The 21,263-nt window shown below is 36.1% G+C and overlaps 1 protein-coding gene across 1 annotated transcript in view; it reads left to right on the top strand.

Annotated features, from left to right (window-relative positions):
- Positions 1-21,263, top strand: part of LOC121969826 (vacuolar-sorting receptor 3-like) — a 43,924-nt gene that overhangs the window by 11,687 nt on the left and 10,974 nt on the right. Inside the window, exons 2-11 of the mRNA XM_042520086.1 lie at positions 2,267-2,959; positions 3,271-3,359; positions 3,501-3,570; positions 3,640-3,723; positions 3,805-3,881; positions 3,939-4,020; positions 12,475-12,557; positions 13,073-13,139; positions 13,306-13,434; positions 13,521-13,630. Of these exons, the coding sequence (XP_042376020.1) occupies positions 2,267-2,959; positions 3,271-3,359; positions 3,501-3,570; positions 3,640-3,723; positions 3,805-3,881; positions 3,939-4,020; positions 12,475-12,557; positions 13,073-13,139; positions 13,306-13,434; positions 13,521-13,630 (1,484 nt within the window). The remainder of the gene's footprint in view (positions 1-2,266; positions 2,960-3,270; positions 3,360-3,500; positions 3,571-3,639; positions 3,724-3,804; positions 3,882-3,938; positions 4,021-12,474; positions 12,558-13,072; positions 13,140-13,305; positions 13,435-13,520; positions 13,631-21,263) is intronic.

Genomic DNA, 21,263 nt, shown 5'->3' with positions numbered 1-21,263 from the left:
ACCACCAAGATTCCTTACTTGATAGTACATGTCTCTTTGACTCACCGAGTACACTCTTAGCTACTATTTTCAACTTTGATATCATTTTATTCTATGTCGTATTAGAATCACCATATATTTCACATAATGCTTGTACTCCTACCTTCTCCTTAAATATATTTTGTTTCCCATCCTTTAACTTCCACCACTTAATTATAGGAGTCGTATATATTTTCTTTCTATTGATACTATGTTTGAGGCGTATATCCAACACTACTAACATATGTTGGGTAATTAAGCTTTCTCCAACAATGACCTTGCAATTTTTACAAATCTTTCTATCATTCTTCCTAACCATAAGAAAGTTAATTTGCTATTTATTATTCTCACTTTTGAACGTAACTAAGTATTCTTTTCTTTGCTTAAAAAATATATTAGCTAAAATAAGGTCATATGCTATTGCAAAATCTAATATAGTTTTCCCTTCCTCATTTCTCGTTCCAAACTCATAACCACTATCTTATTATATTCCTTTTTTCACTCTGACATGCCCATTTAAATCACCTATTAAAATCATATCATTTGACAGAAATTTAGCGGAAAGTTTTGTAATATTTTATCTAAGTCGTCCCAAAACCTTGATTTGGTAGCTTCATCTAATCCTAGTGTATATACAATAATTATGTTCATAGTTTTTTCGCCACTGTTATCTTAAGGGTTATAATTCTATCTCATTTTCTAACTATTCCTACAACTTCATCCTTTAATGAACTATCTACAACAATACTCAACTCAATTTCTTGTTTTATTCTTTCCTATGTACAATAACTTAAAACTCGAGTTCTTTATCATTTTTACCTATTCACCTACTATTTTATCTTTTGTATACACAAAATACTAATTCAAATACTAATTCTTCACCTAAACATCGTATCTACTACCTCCATTGATTTACCAGTGAGGTTCCTGTGTTCCATGTTCTAATCTTAGATTATTAGTTTTCCTATCATATTTATTCTTATTTAACATATAGTGAAAGAACTTTTGCCTATTTAACACTACACCCAAGTTCACATGGAGATGTAGCAATCCTTGTCGATACGTTACAGTCCAACCTTGCAATGCGAACTCTTGTATATTTAGCACTACACCCGATTTCTGGAGATGTAGAGGTCCTTGCCGAGACATTACAGTCGGACCTTACAACGCATTCTTTTTGAGAACAACCTAGTATTTGCACAATAGTTTAATGGATCCATTCATTGAATATTTGTCATAGTTTTAATGCTTGATGATAACCTAACGCAACTCTTCTCCTTTATCCGAGTTTAGGATCGACCATGACTGGTTCGTCACGGGTGATATATAATTAATTATTGTATTTATTAATTACTATATTAATAGATTAAATTTATTAATTTTGAGTTATGCTAAAGTATTAGTTGTCAATGGGAACAAGTTTAGAGTTTTTCGAAATCTCCAAAATAGGTTTATCACTCTAGTTACCATAGAAATATTTTTTTTCTTAATTATCTAACTTTTTTAAAGAAGGGGAGTCTTGGCATAATGGTAAAGTTACTGCCGTGTAACTTGGAGGTCACCGGTTCAAGTCTCGGAAATAGCTTCTTACAAAATAAGATAAGACTACGTACAATAGACTCTTTCCGAGATCCTGTATTGGCAGGAGTTTCTTGCCGGACTACCTTATCTAACTTTTTAAAAATGATGTGTAGATAAAAAAGGACACAAAAACATCAATCCCATAATTCTACTTGGATATGGACATATTGGCATCAAAACTGTTCCATTCCAACAACTTCTCAAAATCTGACCTAGTTCGAAATTTCAAACCTTACTAAAAATATTCTAATTCTAGAGGTTTAAAATTTTGACTCGTGCAAGAGTTTTGGTTCCGGACTTGAATGATACGATTTTGGTATCGTATCATGTCATGCTGATACAGTGTCGGTATTTTTTTTATTTTTTTTTTAAATATAAGTGTATATTAATAAAAAATTAAATTTATTAATATTCCTTGCCTAGGAAAACAGTCTTGACAAAGTTATCACATAATTGAATCGTGGTAGAGATGTATATCATTCTGCATGTTGTTACGAGATTCTCAATAATTTTTCCTATGTATGTCATTATGACTGTTCTGATTTCAACAGAACAAGTGTTCTTTGGATATTAGAACAAAAATGACTACTGCATTGTCTTCCTAAGCTTAAATAAAATTTGCTACAGTTGTTTACCATCATATGCTTATCCTAATATCCTTTTACAGATTGTCTTTTTGCCAAAAAGGTTTGGCATGCGCAAAATGCTGGTGCGTCTGCTGTGCTTGTTGTTGATGACAAAGATGAACCTTTGATAACCATGGATTTGCCTCGTGAAGATGATGAAGCTGCTAAATATATTCAGAACATTACAATCCCCTCTGCTCTTATTGATAAAAATTTTGGTGAACAGTTAAAGAAGGCTGTCCGAAGTGGTGAAATGGTCATTGTGAACCTTGATTGGAGAGAGGCTGTTCCCCACCCTGATGATCGTGTGGAATATGAATTATGGACTAATAGCAATGACGAGTGTGGTGCTAAATGTGACGTGTTAATGGGATTCTTGAAAGAATTCAAGGGTTCAGCTCAGTTGCTTGAGAAAGGTGGCTACAGCCAATTTACACCTCATTACATTACCTGGTACTGCCCTCAGGCTTTTATTGCCAGCAAACAGTGCAAGTCACAATGCATCAACAATGGGAGGTATTGTGCACCTGATCCCGAGCAAGATTTTAGCATTGGTTATGATGGAAAGGATGTAGTCATTGAGAACTTGAGACAACTTTGTGTATTTAGAGTTGTAAATGAAAGTAAAAGGTCCTGGATTTGGTGGGATTATGTAACTGATTTTCATATAAGGTGCCCAATGAAAGAGAAGAAGTACAACAAGGAGTGTGCAGAAACTGTTATGAAGTCTCTGGGTAGGTGCACTTCCTGATTTAAATTGGATAAAATGGGTGTTTTACATTTTTGATTATTGGAAAGCTTGCATGCTTTACATGTCTGTTGATATCTTCTTCTAGAACATGTGCTTTGGAGCTGATGTGATCAGATGCTATCTTGTCTCTCTTCTTAGTGTTATGATGATACTATATTTTTTTAGTTAGATCTTGTAGGAATTTATTATGCCAATCTGGTATCCTTTTAAAAATGGGAGCTTATAAATAATATATCTTCTAGAATGTGAGTTTGCACATCATATATAAGGACCTACATGACCTTTTCTGAGCAGGGATAGATGTTAGGAAGGTTGAACAGTGTATGGGAGATCCAAATGCAGATCGAGATAATCCAATCTTGAAGATGGAGCAGGATTCTCAGGTCCCTTTTTAGTTTTACTCAAATTTTTTTAGTTCTGAAATCTTTGGGTGATGATTTTATTTGACATTGATGCTTTAGTGCTGTGCCTGATGGTAACCTAATTTGATACTTGTTTTTAAACTACAATATTTCTTTCTGTAGGTAGGAACAGGTTCTAGGGGGGATGTTACTATATTACCTACACTTATTGTTAACAACCGACAATATCGAGGTTGGTCTTGGGTAATTCAAAATTTTAAAATCTTTGAGTCAATACAATAATTGAACCCAAAATTTCCAGGAAAATTGGAGAAAAAGGCTGTATTGAAAGCAATCTGTGCTGGTTTTGAAGAAACTACTGAGCCAGCTGCTTGTTTGAATGATGGTGAGGCTCAATAAATTTGCACTAATTTTATAATCGTAGTTGAAAAAAGAACTTTCTTTAATGCAATTGTTCTTGGCACAGATATAGAAACAAATGAATGTCTGAATGATAATGGTGGGTGCTGGGAAGACAAAGCATCCAATATTACTGCCTGCAAGGTACTAATTTAACAACTCGTCTAATTTTTTTTCTTTTATAATGGCTTTGTCTTTCAGGATACATTCCGTGGCAGGGTCTGTGAGTGCCCTGTATTCAATGGTGTGCAATTCAAGGGTGATGGTTACAACAATTGCGAAGGTAACCTTTTATTCTCCCTTAAGAATTAAAACTTTATATGAATTTTAATCAATTCAAGAAGATCTTTAACTAACTTAATGAAAGTGGGTTAGGCTAAAAGGTCTTCTAGGTCTTTTTTTTTGTGTATTTCTTGCCGCATTTCCTGTTGATGTTATTGTGATTTGTTTTTTTTTGATAAGTAAATTTTATAGCTCAAACCAAGAGTAAGAATTTGTAGAGTGACTTGTGTGACAAAGAATCAGAGTACACTCCTAAGGATCGATATACATGAATTTGCACACTTCTGAAAATCTTCTCACAATCTAACCCTCACCAAAGAAACTTTTATTTCTAGTTCTCCATACATGGTGTGCCATAGAAAACAAGGCAAGATGATGAGCCTTTGTCAATATTCTACTCTCACAATAATATCTTCCAAAGACCCTCATTATCTGTCGGTATGTGGACATTTCCTTGGCGTCCGGCTAGAAGGAGGTGAATAGCCCTGCAAAGACAAACGAAAAACCTTCCTCAAGCTTTTATAACTTTAACAAAATTAACACTTGCATAAAATATATAAGACTAATTAAAAAGGAAGAGGCACAATGAATTATTTGGTTATAACCGGGGAGGTTGTTAATTCAAGGAAGTGGAAAGTGCACTAATTTCTCTTTCAGGCAGAGAACCCTCTTTATAGCAGTTTAAGTACTAGAAATACGAAGGTAGACAAAAGAAATCATTTACAAGTGTTCTCTGGTGTTCTATCTAGCTTTCTGGGACCAAGACTATATTATATTCTTGATCGGGGCGCTTGGAAGAGTTCTAGGCGCCTGGAGGGGATAAAACTTTATCCCCATCGCAACAGATCATGTTTGACGTGATCCGAATAAACATCATGGTCTGGGCGTGGGGGGGGGGGGGCCCGAAGAATATATGCTCATGTGATACTAGCACCTGCACTACTAGTCCTCTAGGTACTCTTGTTTGTCTCTCATGGGTAGCCTCCTTAGCATGACTCGGCTGTACATGTCTTCCACATTGCTCGGGCCCATAACTTCTTAGGACTATGTTGCCTAAAGAAATCATTTGCTTGAGCCACTCACCATCCTGAGAAAACCATTCTGCTAGCTTCTATCCAACAACCTTTAGTGACCCAACATCTAATAATATGAGATCTCGTATCTATATTAATTGCTTGACCGGTGGGGAATCTGTGTTGGCTTCCTCCCAGGTCCATTAATTTGCACGCTTCAGGTAAGTGTAATGGACCCACTTTATCCAAAGTGCATCTTTCTTAGCCTATATCCTCTAAACTACTGTAGTCAAAGGCTAAATTCCAAGCTCGCATGTCTCTGAATCCCAAGCCTCTTGTTGAGGATTCAATCAAAGTCCATATTGAAAAGATATTGAAAAGATTATGGGTTTAAAAGGATGTAAGATATCTCTATTGGTATAAACTTTTTTTTATTTATTTTTTGGGTAGAATCCAAAAATAAAGCCATGAGAGCTTAGGTCCAAAGTGGACAATATCATGTCATTGTGGAGATATGTGAATTCTTTTTTGGTCACAACAAATAGTATCAGAGTCATGGTCCAGACGAGATGCCATGTAGAGCGACCTTAGACGAAGTTGCTGGCGGCAGGTCAGAGTGACCGGATGCTTCCGGGGAGGCATGAAGCAGGTCAAGAGTGATCAGATGCGGATGCTTGCAGGGAGGTCTGGAGCAGGTCAGGTGATCAAATGCTTGCAAGGAGGCTTGAAGTAGGTCAGGTGACCAGATGCTCGCGGGGAGGTCCGAAGTAGGTCAAGAGGGATCAGACCATAAGAGTAATGGTGATCCTTCGTTTGAGGGGAGGATTGTTGGGGATACAATCAAAGTCCCATGAAAAGACATGGAAAAGATCATGAATTTAAAAGGATGTAAGATATTTCCATTGGTATGAGGTGTTTTGGGTAGAGTCCAAAAATAAAGCTATCAGGGTTTAGGCCGAAAGTGGACAATATCATGTCATTGTGGAGATACGTGAATTCCTTTCTGATACAACATCTTCATCCTTCGGTCCACACATATCTGCCCATGATATCGGAGGATGCTTAGATGCTCATATAAAAAATCTGCAAATGCCATAGATGCGATCAACAATGTCAAGAGGCAAAAAGAAGGATGGATAGCCAGCAGCACTCAACCGCCTGTAAGATTGATGTGATTAGTTGCGCCTTGCCAACATATGATAGAGTCTTTTTCGGCCAAGCATTGATCTGGTGGACTAGAGAGTCAAGTAGGGGCTATAATCAGATGGTCGGAGGTGCACGTTAGTGTGATCCTAGATATCGGAAAGGCATAGTCCCTTCTTGAAAACCAGTGATGGTACAAATTTGCTGGCGTGTCAAGCCCGCAACTCTAGCCAAGAAAATATTTGACTTCAGCCTTTTAACCTGAAGTTCGGCCACTGCACCAAAATCTAATAAACAAGTAGTCAGCACACCTACGAATGCTACATCACCTCGACTTAAAAGATTATTTGTGCTACAAGTAGTCATTTGTTGACTCAGTGTTTATTTGTGCTGTGTGGATCTGCCATGTGCTTGGCGAAGAAAAATAATATATGGTAGAAACAGATTTTTCCTATACAACATCATTTGCTCATTATAACAAGTTATTTAATCGGTCTGTTCATAACTTTATGTTCTATATTTAGAAGGATACTAAACTTCCTCTCGTATATCAGTTGAAGCCCAACTCTTATGAGGTATTTCAGTGGCTTCATTTGTCGTACTCACATTTCTGATTATTCATGGAAATCATACACAATATCCAACTACTTCATCCTGATAACTTAATTATGCTAATTCATTTTGAGTAGTGACTTGAAATCTCTGAATGAAACTTTTCTTCTAGAGAAAATAGAATAGAGAAAGTGTTGTGATGACAGGTGGTCCAATTCCAACTTGCTATACCTGAAGCTGACCTCCAACCAATGAATGAAATCTCGTGTTTCAGTTATGCATGAACTGAACTTGCTTCATCTGCAGGTCAAAAGTAGAACAATAAAGCATGAAGAGATATTTATTCACCTGTACCAACTAGGTTTGATCATATCTACTGGAACCAGCCTTTGCCTTAATTAGTGTTGAACAAGGTGATCCAACAATGGGAGAGGGGTGGACAGAAAAAAGTTAGGGAGGAGTATCTATACGTAGATCAATGACAAAGTGCTAGTGATGTGATGCATGCAAAGGCTGTGTGTGTAGCGAGCAATGAAGTTTAATCATTCTCCATAGATCGACAACAAAGGTGGTTAGTGGCATACGTCCAAATTCCATGTGCATGCATATAGTAGCAATCAAGAATTCATGTCTTAATCCTTGAATTGCCCACGCAGAGTCAATGAACAAGACCAAGATGTGCCCAAGTTAAATCCAAAAAGTAAACTAGTCCAATTAGATTAATTCAAAATAGCTCAAAATGAATAATTCAATTTTAACCCCAAGGCAGTCTAAAATTGCTACCAAGAAAATGACCAGTTAATGCCTAACAGTAAGTGTCTAGTCACCTTCCTCATATTCACTATCACCACTGATGTCAAGTGCTTGGGCACAATACTGAACCAATAAATGATGTGCCATAGAATGAAAACCTAGGGGTCGATCAACCTCAGTTCCCCTAATTTTGTTCTTACCTATTAAAGTTTTAAAAGGTGGTTTAAGCAGTGGATGACTGACCTACTGTATGCTGAGATGCACTCAACATTAACAAATATTAAAATAATAATTAAATTGCAATAAATATTAAAAATTATTGACATATAATAAATATGTAAATAATTTTTAATGTTTATTTTGATATATATATATATATATAGAAATGATATTCATCTAGAATTTTCATCTAGAAAATTCATCTAGATAGACACATAAATGATGGGCCCACAAAAAGTGAAATGGTGGGTCCCATCATTTATGTGTCTATCTAGATGAATTTTCTAGATGAAAATTCTAGATGAGTATCACAACTCATATATATATATATATATGTATATATAAAGTTTGTGTCGGTGTTCAGAATAGAGCATGATATTGTGACATTTGGAAAGCCCTAAGGAGCTTGGGAAAGTAGGGGAGAATACACTGTCAGAAGGTGAGGATATGTGTAACAAAATCAAGGAAAGTGGACGCCTCATAACCAATCTGTCAAGGTGTTAGGCGGGTTCCATCATGCTCACCACCACATCCCTAATCCTCCTTTGCCCTAATAGACTTCGCTATTGGGGAACTTTCAAGATAGGAGAAAAGCTCCCGTTGGGGAACTTTCAAGGTAGGAGAAAAGCTCCCGTAGGAGACTCGACATTGGGCTTGGCCATATGGAGATAGCAACAGTGTTGAAGGCACCTGTTTTCCTTGATTTTGTTACGCACAAGCTGACCTTCTGTCATTGTACTCTGCCCTATTCTCTTGTGCTCCTTAGGGCTTTCTGGGCCTCACAACATTGTGCTCTGTCTTGAACACCTACACATGCTCTATATACAATAACAACCAAGCCTTATCCCACTATGTGGAGTCTGCTATATGGATCATTCTATGTTATTGGGCTTTATCCCTTACTATATCATCATCTATACTTAAATAAATTTTATCTTATTTTATTGTTGCTAATCTTCCTCGCAATTATAAGTTGCATTATATTATACAAGGATATTAATCAATTAAAACAAATTCACAATTAAAAGTATAAGTAAATCACTACTAACCAAGTGATGAGGAAATTCAACGCATACAATTCATCATTTGACATTGTAATAAAACTTATGACACAACAAAAGGCATGCATACATAACAAAATAATATATATATCCAATCAAACAATTCATCAAATTATTAAATTTAAACCAATAAATTCAAAGGGTAACTCAAAAGAAAATAGTTATACATTGCTTCAAGAAGGAAAATTCTGCAAGACATTAGTAGAATCAGAGAAATTTGTTAAGAATTCTTGTAAAAGTCGCTTGATATTTTTGCCTTAGCCAACTGAGTCATGTTGACTATTTTTTAAAACATCCATACGATGGGTATTGGTCTTCATATCACGTATGTGATGCCATTCCCTATCAAAACTGCCTCTGTAGCCGCTTAGGCCACTTTTTTGAGCAATTCTGTCTATGGTGTTTATGGGACAAGAACCATAATGAAGGTCTATTTGTTGTACCCAATGATCTCTCTCTCTCTTGTTAATCATATTGCATATTTTATTTGAACAACCAACAACCAAGGGTTATATGAATCCTCCTACGCCATTGAGTACATTAACATATTAAATGGCAAAGTCTAACATATATTGTTAGCAATCTCACATCTTCTCCCTGCAAGCTGAGTCACTTTAGTGACGTGAACCCATTCAACAGTTTAACATGTGGGTTAGGTGGTAGGCAAGGGAAGGCTGACAGGCTTCTTAGTAAAACATAAGGATCTGAAGGTGATGAATAAGAACTACTAGGTTTTCTTCCTATGCATGCTGTTGTAGTGTTGTTTCTCTTCCTGCCACACCTATTAGGTGCCAAACTGGCTCCATCTTTTACCAATAAACTGAGACATATTTTGCCTACTAAATCTATATTTGACCCATAGCCAAACTAGACTATGCTGATTTAATTAAGACGGTTAAGATTTGAACTTGTCAATAATGAATTGTAATTTATGGGACCTTAGAGCTAACTCAAAGGAATAACCATTATCAAGAAAAACTTGCTATACAAATAAATAATCTCATACTCACATGTTGCCCAATAGCCACTCAAGCGAGGTGAGGCTCATGCACCTCAACATTATTCCAAGAAAATGCTAGCCAGGTGATGTGCCGTATGCTTCCCAAACACCTCCATTATGGAAGTCGTCATAACAATCAACCATGTTCAATGATGTTGCCAACAATCAATAGTATAATCTATTTTGTAGCATAAATCTCTAAAAACATTAGAAATAGAATAAAGGGAAGATGAAGTGATGGCTGTAAAGGCGGATAAGGGGTGTGGTGATTAAGATACATCCTATTCTCTGGTTTTATGTTTGCCACAGAGTTTACATGTGTTTTGCCATGTGCATTTCTAGATGTGTTGCAGAAAAGACAAGTGATTGTTTTTTAACAAAAGGACTTAAAGAGTTGTGGAGATGGTTACAGAAAGCAGAAAGTTATAGGAGTAGAGATGACAAATGTTCTATGATTCTATGCAAGAGTAGAGAAGGGATCCACCATTAAGTTTTATTAATGTCACAATCATAGCTGGCAAAATCGGTCAATACTGATCTGGATCCCCTGAGTCAGATCAGCATGGCAATGGCTAATTCAATTTCTTTTGGAGAAATTAGCATCTCACAATGATTAAGGATTTTTTTAAGAAAAAGTAGAGTTCCAAAAATTAATTTGTATATTATAAAATTGATGGAATCCACTTAAATTTGGTCAATTGATAGTAATAATGGATGAAATCCAGTTAAAAATATGACGATATTTAGATAACCTTAAAAACTTTACTGATATAGTCTTTTCTTTCAATCTCAGTTTGATTGTTAAAGAACTAGCATATCAAGGAGAGGAATTCTTCATCACAAATTGTTTAGTTTTGCCACAACTTTAGAGTTACAAGATTGAAGATCACTAATTCAACCTTGGTGTCACTTGTTAGACTTGATGCCTTAGCCATCTTTCTCAAGCTCATTATTGATCAAGCAAGATTATTATGGATCAAGAGTGCTTATTGTGCTTATGTGCTAGTCACTATTCCAAAGGCTAGTAGCCGCTCGTGATTTATCTCCTCCGTGTTGGTCCTAAGACGGGTTGGCGGGGACGTTGGGGGCGAGCGTATTCGCCTTTTGCCACAAAGAGTGCTTATTGTGGCCCCACCCCCATTATGGTGCAGCGGTAAAAGCATTTAGCAGGTTCCCAAGCACCCACGGTTCATATCCCATATACGACGTACTGCAGGGCATTTTCCTCGCATGGGATGAAAAATGTGGGAAGGTGGTTGTTGGGCGTAGACCCGCTTGTGCTTTCGGATTTACTTGGTGGGCGAACTGGGGGAAGGCCGCCCACCTCCGGGATTAATTGAGCCGAAGGCGCAGACACCTGGATTATCAAAAAAAAAAAGAAAAAGAGTGCTTATTGTGGATTAAGATAGAATGCAATAATCTCTTTCAATAAAATATGATCATGAAAATGTTCTAAAACCTAATCCTGGTTAGGGACCAATCCAAACCTTATAATGATTATTAAATAATAACTCTTGAACTTCTATTAAAAATATTTATATTAACAATCTGATCCTATTGAACATTCTATACTAAAAATATTTTTTTATTATTGGTTATTATATTTTTATTATTTACTAATTTTATACTATTTTTATTTATTATTTACTAATTTTATGCTAAAATTTTGTCATTATTTGGATATTTCATTATATAATTGGATATGTCATGATTTATAAGTCATTCTTAAGATTTTAGAACTTCTGTTGTATTCTGTTATATAAAATAATTCTATCACATCTTTTTTCCTGATAAGGGTGGACATCTATAACTTGAAACCAATAAGCCAAGTCGAAGCAAACACAGCCAAAATGAAAAATTCAGTTTATTGATTTAGTTTTAATTTGGATACGAGGTAAAGTTTTCAATTTTTGTTTGGTTTCTGTTTGAACATGCACAAAGCGTTTAAACCTATCTGAACTACTTGGATTTCTAAAAAAAATATGTATATATAAGCAAATTATTATATTAATTATATGATTTTTTATTATTTGTTTTTAGGTTTTCTAATCAACATAAACCATTAATTCTAATCTTTTTTATTGTTAGTTTCTAAAGAACTGTTGTTTGGAAACTAGTTTTTAATTAGTTTTGGTTAATATATTTTTATTTTTATTTTTTAATTAATGGTTTCAAATCAAACCAAATTGAAAATTTTGGTTACGTTCAAATCAACCAAACTGGTTTTGGTTCAATTTCAGTTTGGACTATACACCTATATTGATACAATGACCTAGGAATTCTTTAGGTGTGTATGTGCGTGCACATACTAAAACGGGCAGTCCGAAGCTCCCTCTAATGCAGGGTCCCGGTAAGGATCTATTGTATGCAATCTTACCGTGTTTCGCAAGAGGTTGTTTCTGAGACTCAAATCCATGACCTTCACACGACAACAACTTTAACGTTGCTCCAAGATCCCCTTCATGTGCGCACACATACTCACATTCTAAAAAGTTTCTGATATCTTACACTTTACAAGATCTTATAATTTTTTGCAAAAATCTTAGTGCCTTAGCAGAAGAGAAAGCAGTTTTCTAGTTAATTCTCTGACTGCATATCCTCATTGCTTGTCAGTCTGATACAAGTTCATTGCCTGTTACAATTATTCCCATTGTTTAAAAATCCAGAAAACATATTAAACCTAATGCACATCTAGTGCTTTCCTTTCTTTTCAGCAATTGGGCCTGGAAAGTGCAGACTAAACAATGGCGGCTGTTGGCATGGAACTCGTGATGGCAAGACATTTTCTGCATGTCAGGTTGGTGCAGTTTTATGACCTTTGATTATGACATAAACAAATTGACTAGTCGAGGTATAGTCTGCTTTTGAAGTGAAACCTTCATGATTTTGTTCTTCCCATTAGTTGTCTTGAAGGGTAAGGATTTCTTTATGCCTCAGAAGACTATTGCTTGGCAATGTGAGAATAATGCTTGGCTTATCCAGAGCTCCTATGGGGAGTGAAAGATTGTGTGATTTCAATGGTGCCATATGCTGAGGGCAATTTCTTTGCACGTTGTCTTGGACCTATGGGTTTACTGGTTTTTTTTTGATAGTTTGACTCAATTCTTAGCATCTAGAAGATTAGAAATCCACCTTTAAGAATAGAAATCATTTTTGATCCTTATCTGGCCTGGGGGGTCTTCAATTTGTCACTTGCTAATGGACTGAAGTCTCCTAGATTAATACCACTGTTAGGCTACTAAACTATGGCTATTTGCTGATTGTAATTTTATACCTTCTCATGATTTTGATCTATTTGAACTGTCCATGCAGGAATCTGTTGATATTAAATGTCAATGCCCACCTGGATTTGATGGTGATGGTGTGAAAGCATGTGAAAGTAAGATCAATTATTTCTTGTATCTTGCAAGTCAGGTTATATGAAAATAATTTTGAATGTTCTGAATAGTACATTGTTATGACAGAGCAATAGATAGTTCCTTTCTTATTTGATAGGTAGCAACTTATCATTTCTCTAATCCTTGTCATTTTTCTCCCTTGAGTAGACATTGACGAATGCAAGAGGCGTACAGCTTGTCAATGCCCTGAGTGCAGCTGCAAGGATACCTGGGGAAGTTATGAATGCACCTGCAGGGGAGACCTTTTATACATAAGAGAGCATGATACTTGCATAAGTGAGGCTTAAAGTTAATTTTCCCATAGGAGAAGAGAGTCATCTAAAACTTATTTCAATGTATGTACTCCTTGATGTATTGTACAGGTAAGAGAGCCAGTGACACGAAAGCTACATGGGCTGCTGTTTGGGTGCTTCTGATAGTATTGGCTGTTGTTGCTCTTGGAGCATATGCTATATACAAGTACAGATTAAGGGTAAGTAACATGATCCATCTAATTGTATTATCCTTTCATATGGGATATTTTTACTTGCCAAATATTTTTTTTGGAATCCTATGCTACTACAAATGATTCACAGTAGGGGTGATCATAGTTCAGTTTATCAGTTTAGTAAGGAAAACCGAAACTAAACCAATATATTTCACTTTGGGATTTTCCAAACCAAACCCAACTGAAATTTTTGGTTTGGTTCAATTTCAAACTGTTAATTAAAAAATAAATATAAATCAACCAAAAATAATCAAAAACTAGTTTCCAGACAACAATTTTGTTGAGATTAATCATAAAATTATTAGAATTTAAGGTAATGTTGATTAGGGAACAAGCAAGCAAATAATAATAAGAAATTATATTAATTACCATAGTAATTTGTCTTTATATATCATACATATTTAAAAATTTTAATGGTTTGTGCAAGTTCTAACTGAAACCAAACTATAATTTGATAACTTTACCTAGTTCCAAATTGAAACCAAACCCATAAACCAGTAGACCAAAATTTTCAGTTTGGATCAGTTTGATCCAGTTTGGTTTATCGATTTTGGGTCATAGATGCCACCCTTAGTTTGCAGTCTTATCTTGTCTAGGCTTTAGGTTGGTACCTGGTTTAGGAAATTTGACACAGGATTGATGATTTACAGTTTGTTAAATAGTTTCAAACAATGTTCTAAAATTCGCTAGGCACTAGTCGGGCGCCAAATCGGCACCTAGCGCCTAGGCTAGGACTAGGCGCCGTTAGGCGGATTCCTCAGTATCAATATAATTTATATAATAACTCGCATATTATAACTCTAACATAATAACATCAAATTTAAAATGAATTCAAAATTACAGAACTAGTAAAATATCATTGGACATAAACTCAATATCAGTGGACACAAACTCAACATCAAATTTATTCTACTTCTTCTTCTCTATAATTTTCAACAACTTGTTCTTCATTGGACACAAACTCAATATCATTATTATGATCCTCTTTTTCTTCTTCGGATGCAAAATCATCCTCGTGAAGTTCTCTCACTCTAGAGCTTCTTCGGAGTTGTAGAGTTTTATCTGCTCCACTTGGTTCATCAAGCATTTGCCATGTGAGCTCATAACCTATTTCAACTTCATCTTCTCCATCATCCACAATCCAACCTTGTGCATTTGAAGCATCTTTTGCAAGAAGGACATCGATATTCCTTTCTTTTTCTCTTTTTGGTCTGTTCAACAATCTAGCATTAAATTGGGCAAATACTAGATTGTTCAATCTGTTGATATCCAACCTATTTCTTTTCTTTGTATGAATCTAAACAAAAAAAGAGAGTAAATATTATAGTTAGTAACATGAATATAAAACTTTAAAAATTAATACCTTAATTAAAGACTTAAAGTTTAAAAGTTTATTCCTTTGAATGCATTCTAATTTCTTTCACACCCAGATAAACTTGTAGTTAATGAAAGTTTCCTCAATGTCACTCTTAGCAAGTTGGGTGTGTGAGCACCATATGTACTTCACCATACACATGGATCAAATGTATCATTATTTTTTTCACATGCTTTTGCTGCTAATGTTTTTTCAAATAATCCAATCTTGTCATTTTGCCAATTCCTTGTTAATAATTGTATCTTGTAGATCTAACTCATTGGCATGCAAAATTTCCATACATTCAAAAATCTCTGTCGCGACCTCCTCATAAAGAGCAATAGAATTATCTTTATAGTAAAAATAGGGATTCAACAAAATTGCAATAATATGCAATGATGTATCAAGTCTATCCTTTATTTTTGACTCAATAATCATTACGATAGGTTGATAATTTGATTTCACGTTATTCAGGGCTACCTTGATGTCTTCTTTAGTTTGAAGAAGCCCCCCATATAAAAACTCCATCGATGACTTTCTATCTCTATTTACCAATCGAAGAACTCTTACTAAAGGAGCAATATTTTCAAACAAAGTGTCACACCATTCCAAAGACTCATGCTCATCACAGTACAGGAAGTCAATTTCCCTTTGTTTGTTTTTGACCATTTACATTTCTTCCACATCACTTGTAAACATAACCCTTAAACTAGATTTTTTTTCAATCAAACATTGCAATGTGAGGAAATTTGATGCAAATCTAGTAACTCCTGGCCAGGCTATGTCTCTTTTCTTCGTGAAACTTCTCATCAATGACAAAGTCTTATAATGAGCATAAATGAAGATGGTAAAAGACATGACTTGCTCAATAACCTTTTTATATCGTGGAAGCTTACCAATACTTTCAAGTATGAGATTAACAGTGTGAATTGCTCATGAACTTCAAAAGATCTCAGGTCGCTTTTCTATCCCAGGTCACTTTTCTCTCATCAATTTAGTTGCAATTATATTGTTAGTGGCATTGTCTGTTACAAACTAAATAATATTCAACGCACTTGTCAACATACTCAAAAATAAGTTCAGCTGTATGTGCCTTGTATGAAGACTCCTTAGATTCTAAAAATGTAGTACCCAACTTGCAATTAATACACATATTTAAGATGTTTTTTTTTTCTATAACTCCATGCATCTGTTATGATCGAGCACCCATTCTTTGCCCATTCTTCATGTTTCTTTAGCAGTTGCTTTGTTCTTTTAACTTTGGCTTTCAACAGCGGCTCCCTAAGTTGATATCGATACTTGTAATTTCTCGAGCAATTGCCGATGCATATCTATCCATAGGGCCAAGCGGAAGAGATTTTTTAATTCCATCTATCCCTTCAATTTCAGGACCACCTTCTTCGTCTAGAGAAATAGTCACCTCTGTTTTACAACTTTGTTCTTCCATTATTTTGTTCTTCTTTCTGTTTCTCCCTTCTAAAATAGTCCGTTTGTACTTATATTTATCTTCTTGAGATGTTTTTTGACAACCGAATACATTTTCATGTATATTTGTTATGTGCTCTTTGATCCTATACACTCCCCTGACATCGTTTTTTCACACAACTTGCATTTAATTTTGTCGAGGTTCTTAGGATCAATCAACATCTCAAACTCCTATCCGATGTCATTTGACTTTCTCTTAAGAATCCTGAATTTAGGTTGAGTGATGAATGCCGTCGAAAATGGATTGCTCACCATTGTAATTGTGATAATCTGAAAAGTGATTTAAGAATAAATTTATAGGATATAAATCAGTAAAAAATATTATCAGAATATAAATATAATTTATATGAATTAATAAATTTTTTTAGATTTTTCTAAAATTTTAAATATAAAATTATGAATATAAATATGGTTTATATGAATTAATAAAATTTATTAGAATTTTTTAATATTAAATATAAAATATAAATTAATTAATAATATTTGACAAAATTTTTAAACTTTAAATATATTTTTTTTTATAATTTATTGGGATAATTTAATTCGGATGTATAAAAGCTTATTCGAATTATCCTATGTAAGTGAGAAATTGTTGAATTAAATAAATAATAAATAAATTTTAAAAAAACATCCCGACAACTCGCGACACCATCGCTGCTGCCGCGTGCGTTTGGCAGCATTGTGCTGAATTCCGGTGGCGGTGGATGTGTTCGGGGCTGCTAGACGCGTCGCTGGAAGCTTCGGGTGACATTGGAGGCTTCCGACGACGCTAGAAGCATCGGGGGTGCGTCCAGCGCTAGCGTCACGCGACACCGGATGCGTCCCGTGACACTTTTGGCTCCACGTGAAGCCTCCGGTGAAGCTTTCGGTGCCGCTTGAAGCTTCCTGCGACGTGTTCGACACCGTTGGAAGGCGTCGGACACTTCCCACTACGTCGGAAGCGTCGCGGGAGGCAAAAACAAAAAAAATTACATAACATAAATTTAAAAACTTATCGATCGTTCGGAGGAGGCGAGAGGCAAGCAGGGAGTCGAAACAATGTGAGATCGAGGTTTTAGGGCTTTAAATGGCAAAAAAAACCCGGAATTTCCACGACACCTAAAGCCGCCTAGGTGGCTGGGCCGCCTAGCACATTTCCAGCGTGAGTGCCGCCCACTAAGCGCCTAGGCGGCCGCCTGGGGTGCATTTTAGAACACAGGTTTCAAGTTATGGCCAAATATAAAAGATTGGAATTGGTTCTTGGTTGAACCTCTATTATGAACTTTGAACTACTCATTTTCTTGTCTTTTGTGTCACAGACTAACTTTTCTTGAGAATAGTTTATTTTTAATAGCTGAACTTCTATTTTAAATGGCGCTTGAGGTGGCCGCCTAGGCGGGAGGCGGACATCACCCGTCCCGCTTTTGTCAAAGGCAGCCTTTTAAGGAGGTCAAAGTAATGGTAGGTTAAAAAAAATGCTTCGATGCTTTGATTTAAAAAAACTCACCTCTTTCTGCCTCGAACCGCCACAGCTGCTGTCGCTTGCTACCGTTGTCGTTATCGATCATCGCCTGCTGCCTACTGTCATGAGATTAGGCTTTTATATATATTGAAATCTCATCTCGTTTTGCCCGGACTGATGGCATACACAAGGCATCGACACGCTACGACACATCGCTTGAGCCTGGTGATGAGCCCGTACGCATCACCTGAGCCTCGCGGGGGCCCAGATGCATCGCCTGGCCGACGGGTCCGGATTGTCGCCCAGCTCGGCGACGAGCATACGTCGCCCGAGCTCTGCGACGGCGGATACGTTGCCTGAGTCCTCTTTTTGCACTATAAGGCTGAATCGAATATATTAGATTAATAACTTTAATCAACTCCTAACTATAATTGAGATTAATTAAATCCTAATAAAATTATTCTATATATATATAGAGAGAGAGAGAGATTAATTTTTTTGTTTATAGTTAATATATTTTATATTTAGTTATTAATATGGTTATTATTTTTTATTAATTTTATGTAAAAAAATAGTAAAAAAAAATTCAATTGCTTAGGCACCGCCTAGGCGGCCAAGGCAGTAGACAGTCACTGACCGACCCACCACCATCTACCGCCATTTACAACACTGACTATATAGAATCTAGGAGTGGAACAAGCCATACCCTTATTTTTCATTCTAGTTCATCACTGGTATTTGGGAATGTAACCATATCTTGGAGTGCACATTCCAATTTTATCAACCTTCTCATCAATGCTTCACATTGTAAGTAATTACCACTCAAAATCTCTGTAGTACATTACTCTAACTTGTTGCCAAAATCAGTGTAATTTAATATTTATAAAATTGATTTATGGGTTAAAACCATCTGTGCAATGGAAAATTTTCTTGGTTCACACAGTATCAGTTAAAACAATCTGTGCCTATGGTGTAAAGTTGGCATCACTTGGTAAAAAATATAAGATCTGATTTCTGTCTTGGTCAATTTACTTGAAAGTTTGAGCTTCCCACGCTGATTGAAATGGCTTGGAAGATGACAATCTAAACTAACTTTTATTTTCAAGTTGGAATATTATACCTCTTTTTTCCCCTTAGAGAAGTAAACCAAATATATAACCAAATGAACAGCGAAGTTCAAGTATGCACTGCGGGTTATTTATTAGATGCTGACAGTTCATAACATTATTGATCCTGTGTTTCTGAGTATTTAGTTTTCTCTAGTATAAGTGCAAGGACAAGCAGCAGCAATACAAGAAGCCATGATTACAACTATGATGAACATCTCAACTCTTGACTTCAATGGAATTAACTTATTTTGCTATACTTATCTTTTTCGGTGACATATTTACAGGTGGGTTAAGTATTCATTTTTCCCTAATGTTTTAACTTTCCTTGCACCACCAAATCATCTTTAAAGTAAAGTTAGACTTACAAATTCCTCACTTTTATATACAATCTTATTGCTGAATTCGACCTAGCACTAAATTTTCACAAATGTGTAATTCTTATGGAGTCTCTCATATAGGAATTTTATAGATCTATCTAAATAGTTCTTGGTTTTCGTTACTAATAAATCAAATAGGGATATGGACGATTATTTTGTGAGTAAATCATTGTAAACCAATTTCTCGAGTGAATGAGAAATTACTGTTCAAGGTTGTTCGTGTTACAAAGAGTTGGTCCGATTTAGTTGGACAAGGGCATGAACTCTTAGATGAGTGTAGTCCATGGACGCAAATGCATGAGTGTTAATTTGAGTATATGTGGATGTTAATTTGTGTGCTACTAAACTCAAGAGAATTCAAAGGATGTGTTCAGGCTGGGCACGTAACCTAAGGGTTCATTGGCTGTTGTGCACATGGCCCAAGAGGCACATAACTCAATGGTTATGGGACCCAGGCCAAGTGCAACTCAAGCCAAGTGCAGGCAGTTCAAGCCGTGAAGGCACATGGTGGAACTGCACACAAAAATTGAGGCATCTAAGTGAATAATTGGCAGATTCCTTTGGGAGCATGCATACATTTTTTTGTAAAAAATCCTTTACTAAAATGTAGGACACCTTTTCAGGCCAATAAAAGCATAGCACAAAAATATGGTACACCAAAACCATCCAATCAAAGCAATGTGCAATTCTGCAATCGAGGACAACTTGTGCTGCCTTTAATTAAATTATTCAATTAAAGGAAAATTTTAGAAAAGGACACACTCTTTAAGTTTGTCATTTTACCCTTGGAAGAAATATAAATTAATCCATGATCCTCTTAGTCAAATCACTTAATACTTAAGTTGTGAGTGCTTCTCTTGAGTTCTTTCTCTCTCCTCTCTAAAGAGTTTTGTGGTTTGAAAGTTCACTAGAACTTGAAATTTGAATTGCTCCTATTTTGAGCTATAGATTGTTGCACCTTGGAAGGTGATTGCTAATAAACTGTACATGTTTGGGCCAAGCAATATCGTCTTAAAGAAAAAAGACTTAGCCTTTGCCTCAATCTTAATTCACTTATTTGAAGGGATAAGCAGATTTGAAAGTGTGTCGACATCCAAAAAGATGATTTTACGACCAACATTATTAAGCTAAGAAAAAGTATATCAGTGATGATGCATCTATCACCTGATGGGGTATATCAACCTCCCAAAGGTGCATCTTGTTGATGCAATTGGACTAAGTGGTCGATTATGACCATACGTTTTGATGTTTGATAAAGGGTTTAAACTAGGCCTTGCCTTGTGATTTGATACGTGTGTTCAAGTGTGTAAGAACTTGGTGAATATGCACATGGAGATTACTTGACGTGGCTAAGGTTGTGGATACCTAGGGCTTAAGTTGATGGAGATTGTAGAAGGGTATGTGGCATCTGAGAGATCGCAAGAGGAGGAGCATTGTAGTGTATTTGTGCTTGGGTAGCGGACTACACAAGCAAATCCTAAAGAATAATTGGCATGGGGAGAGAGCCAAGGGCTCAATGCATCCAAGGGTCGAGAAACTTGATAAGAGATGGTTGAGAGGTGAACTACATAAGTGGAGCGTGAAGGATGACATTGGGAGGGTTTGGTGCATCCGAGAGAGAAGAAAATTTGACAAAAGTCGACCATGTGGCGGAGATAGTGGTATGGCGAGCTGAGAGCAAATATACTCGGGTGAGGGTAGTTTTTAACTTGAAGGGGAGCCTTGGCGCAACGGTAAAGTTGTTGCCATGTAACCAGAAGGTCACTGGTTCGAATCCTGGAAACAACCTCTTGCAAAAAGCAGGGTAAGGCTGCGTACAATGGATCCTTTCCCGGGACCCCGCATGGCGGGA

The sequence above is a fragment of the Zingiber officinale genome, chromosome 4A, assembly GCF_018446385.1.
Source record: "Zingiber officinale cultivar Zhangliang chromosome 4A, Zo_v1.1, whole genome shotgun sequence".
NCBI classification, from domain to species: Eukaryota; Viridiplantae; Streptophyta; class Magnoliopsida; order Zingiberales; family Zingiberaceae; genus Zingiber; species Zingiber officinale.
The sequence above is the reverse complement of the archived record's forward strand: the minus strand, read 5'-3'. Positions and strand labels throughout refer to the sequence as shown.